Source organism: Cottoperca gobio, chromosome 19 (assembly GCF_900634415.1).
Source record: "Cottoperca gobio chromosome 19, fCotGob3.1, whole genome shotgun sequence".
NCBI lineage: Eukaryota > Metazoa > Chordata > Actinopteri > Perciformes > Bovichtidae > Cottoperca > Cottoperca gobio.
The window spans coordinates 12,213,817-12,216,959 of NC_041373.1; the positions used below are offsets into that span (position 1 = coordinate 12,213,817).

The 3,143-nt window shown below is 43.9% G+C and overlaps 1 protein-coding gene across 4 annotated transcripts in view; it reads left to right on the top strand.

Annotated features, from left to right (window-relative positions):
• vti1a (vesicle transport through interaction with t-SNAREs 1A) overlaps positions 1-2,123 on the top strand; it is a 110,056-nt gene extending 107,933 nt beyond the window's left edge. For all 4 annotated transcript variants that reach the window (XM_029457117.1, XM_029457115.1, XM_029457119.1 and 1 more), the window contains one exon: positions 499-2,123. Coding sequence is in view for 2 of the 4 variants with exons in the window: in XM_029457115.1 (XP_029312975.1) it covers positions 499-592 (94 nt within the window). In the remaining 2 variants the exon portion in view is untranslated. The remainder of the gene's footprint in view (positions 1-498) is intronic.
• Positions 2,124-3,143: the final 1,020 nt, after the last annotated feature.

Consider the following 3,143-nt stretch of genomic DNA (forward strand, 5'->3'; position numbering starts at 1 on the left):
GGCAAATTCCATCAGTAATTCACTGATTTTATTACCTCCAGGAGACCTTCTGAGCAACTTTTTCCACTTTATTGTGCAAATAAAGTTTTAGAGTGTGTGTGTGTGTGTGTGTCTCGTGCCTGTTTAAGTGTTTTGTATCTTTGTTTGTGTACCAACGTGTGTAGGACTTTTTCGCCACCGCTACGAGTGTGTTAGCAAGTTTTAAAAAATCCTTTCTCAGACATTTTAGACACGAGCTTTACACCATAGGGGTTTGCAGTTTTGAAAATATCACCGCGTGTGTGTTTTACACTTCCATGCCAGTGATTGTACACCAGTAAATGCCACAGACCTCATGGTAGCTATTAAACACGATAAGCTTCCAGTTGATGGCTGGTCATTTAGTTGGCACATAAACATGTGACTGTTTTACGTTGTTCTCTGTAGACACAATATGACTTCTGTGAACCCTGCCTGATCTCTCTCTCTCTCTCTCTCTCTCTCTCTCTCTCTCTGTAGGATCATCCAGAATCGCGTCCTGGTCTTCATGCTCGGAGCCATCATCCTTCTCACCATCATCCTGGCCATCTATTTCAATCTGCGAGGCCACTGATCTCCCCTCTACACAAATACACGCGCGCACACACACTCCCTCCTCCCCTGACACAAATACAAACACACACACACGTGTGATTAATAGCGACAAAAGCATTGTTCTGCTGTAATTAGGACAAATGGTCCCCATGAATCACTGTTTCCAAAGTCTGACAGGGAGCTTTTTTTCCATCTCTTTCTCCTTCTTGCTGTTTCTTTCTCTCTTTCTGTCTCTTTTTTCCCGCACTTTGCACTTCCCTTTCTCTTTTCTTTCTTCTTCTTTCTTTTCTCCTCTCAGTTTTGCTCTTTCTCTCTCTCTCTCTCTCTCATACATCTCCAGGGACACGAATAGGAGATGTTTTTACGATGGTTAATATTTTTCATGGTGTCGTCCTCAGCGTTGTTCTGCATCCCATCTCGTCCCCAGGTGAACAAGGCCTGAGGTTTTGTTTTTTTGTAACTCAAAGCAGATTCAGATATGTAGTTTTTTTTCTTTTCTTCTTGTGATAGAGGTGGGTCAGGTGTTATTCAGAATATGTGTGTGTGTGTGTGTGTGCATGCATGAGAGACAGAGAGAAAGACAGAAAGGTATCAGAGTGCACACATAATGTATGTTTGCATGTGCATGAGTGACAGTCATTTGGGGCCCACATTGTGTTGGTTATTAACGCCAACAGTAGACATGCTGTTGTATGTTTGAGCTTCTGTAACTAAATGATGCAGCTGTTCTTCATGTGGCCCATACAAAGCACAGAGGACAGTGCCTTCAGATAAGATATGCTGTTCACACTCCTTCTTTAAAAAGCTCAGCAGAGCCCAAAATAGACAAATGGCGCAGCCTTGAAAAGAGAGGATGCACATAAAAAGGTTGAGGTCAGTTCAGTCAATGGAAGGGTGTAAGTTGTAAAATGTACTCTTTTAATATGTTGTTAACACAAAGGGGAACTGACCCCAACCTCGGAACATACAATACAATAATAAAATGCACATTATATCTGGCTTTAATATCCACATTTGGTACACCTCCCAAAACACAAAACTCATTCCCGCAGACCTTTTAATGTATCTATCATTGTGCAAAAGTATATGCGTCATGCTGTATCGACTAACATATAAATCTACATCATGTATAGTGTTTTACTCTAAATACAAGTGATTCTGTTCCTATTTATTTATAAATGCAATTAACGTTTCCGTGTTAGAACTGTATATTTCATGAAGTTAAAAGGTGTTCAGAATTAACATTAACAATATGTTTGTTTGTTTTTCTTGATGTATGGGTGTTCGGTGATTAGACTCTAACATGCAGACCGCACACCAGGACCAACTGAAATGTGTGAACTCAAGTTTTTTGTGTCTTAAAGGTGTTTTCTTCTCCTTCTGTTCTTATAAATGGATCTAACTTGTTTTAGAACGGGCACTTTTTCGTCTATATTTTTCTTGTCAAGTTCTGAAGATTGTGATGCAGTCCTCGTTTCTGTGTTTATCTGTACGCTGACTTATGATGTGATACATTTGCAGGTGTTTGAAAAAGAAAAAGAAAAAACGTGCGTGTGTGTGTGTGTGTGAGTTTACTGTTGCTTAATTCTTCAGGGGAAAGCCATTCTTCAGGGGGTCTTGGAAAATCTAAATTTAAGAGCAGATTTGGAAATGTTTTCAGAAGTTGAGATAGATGAAGGTAACACAAACACACACACACGTACACACACACACACACACACACACACACACACAGGAGTCGAGAATTGGAGTGTGCATGTGTCTCCTGTGGTCGTTGTGGTTGGTGGTTCCCGGCGAGGACATTTGCTATTCTGTTTCAGGGCCTTGGTCTTCATTTTCGAAGATGAGGGGGTGTCGGGGTGGTGAGCCCCCCCTGACACCCCCTCCTACCAACCACCATTTCACAGCCTCTCACTAGCCGCAGTGCCGCCGTCTGCTTCAAAGCCTCAAATTAATGGCCAACAAAATAGTGTGTCTCTGACCGTCCCATGTGGAGCCGACCCACCAAGACTTTAGACTTATCATTAGTAAGTGGAGGCATAATGAAAAAAGGAAGGAAGCAAAGAGGAAAAGGAAGAAGGGAAGTGAACAAGGAAGCATTGAGGTAAGAGGCCAGGGGGTGGAGGCCGGAGGGGGGGGCGGTGAAATCCCTGGCAGTTTGACAAACCTCATCTGGTAATGACCCTCAGTGATTGTTTTTTTCACCCAGTGCACAGTGTGCATGTGTCTCTGCATGTGCAGCCTACCTACGTGCCAATGTGCTCTCTCCTCCTCTCTCCCTCTGTCTTTCTCTCCCTCCGCATCCCTCTTGCTCCCCCCTTCTCTCTACCTCTCCTGCCACCTTTTCTCCTCCTCCCTGTCCTCCCCTCCCCTCCCTCCCAGCCTGTCAGATGAGCGGAGCAGTAGCGAGCGAGCGGTGGAAGGTAGCGTGGCGGCGGCTTCTATTTGAAGTTGTAATGGTGTCAAAAAGTCAGGGCTGACTGACAGACGTCAGTCCCACAGGGCCTCATTAAAAACAGACCCACTTGACAAGGAAATAATTGAGCGCCGGCGACAACTCCGGGGCCCCT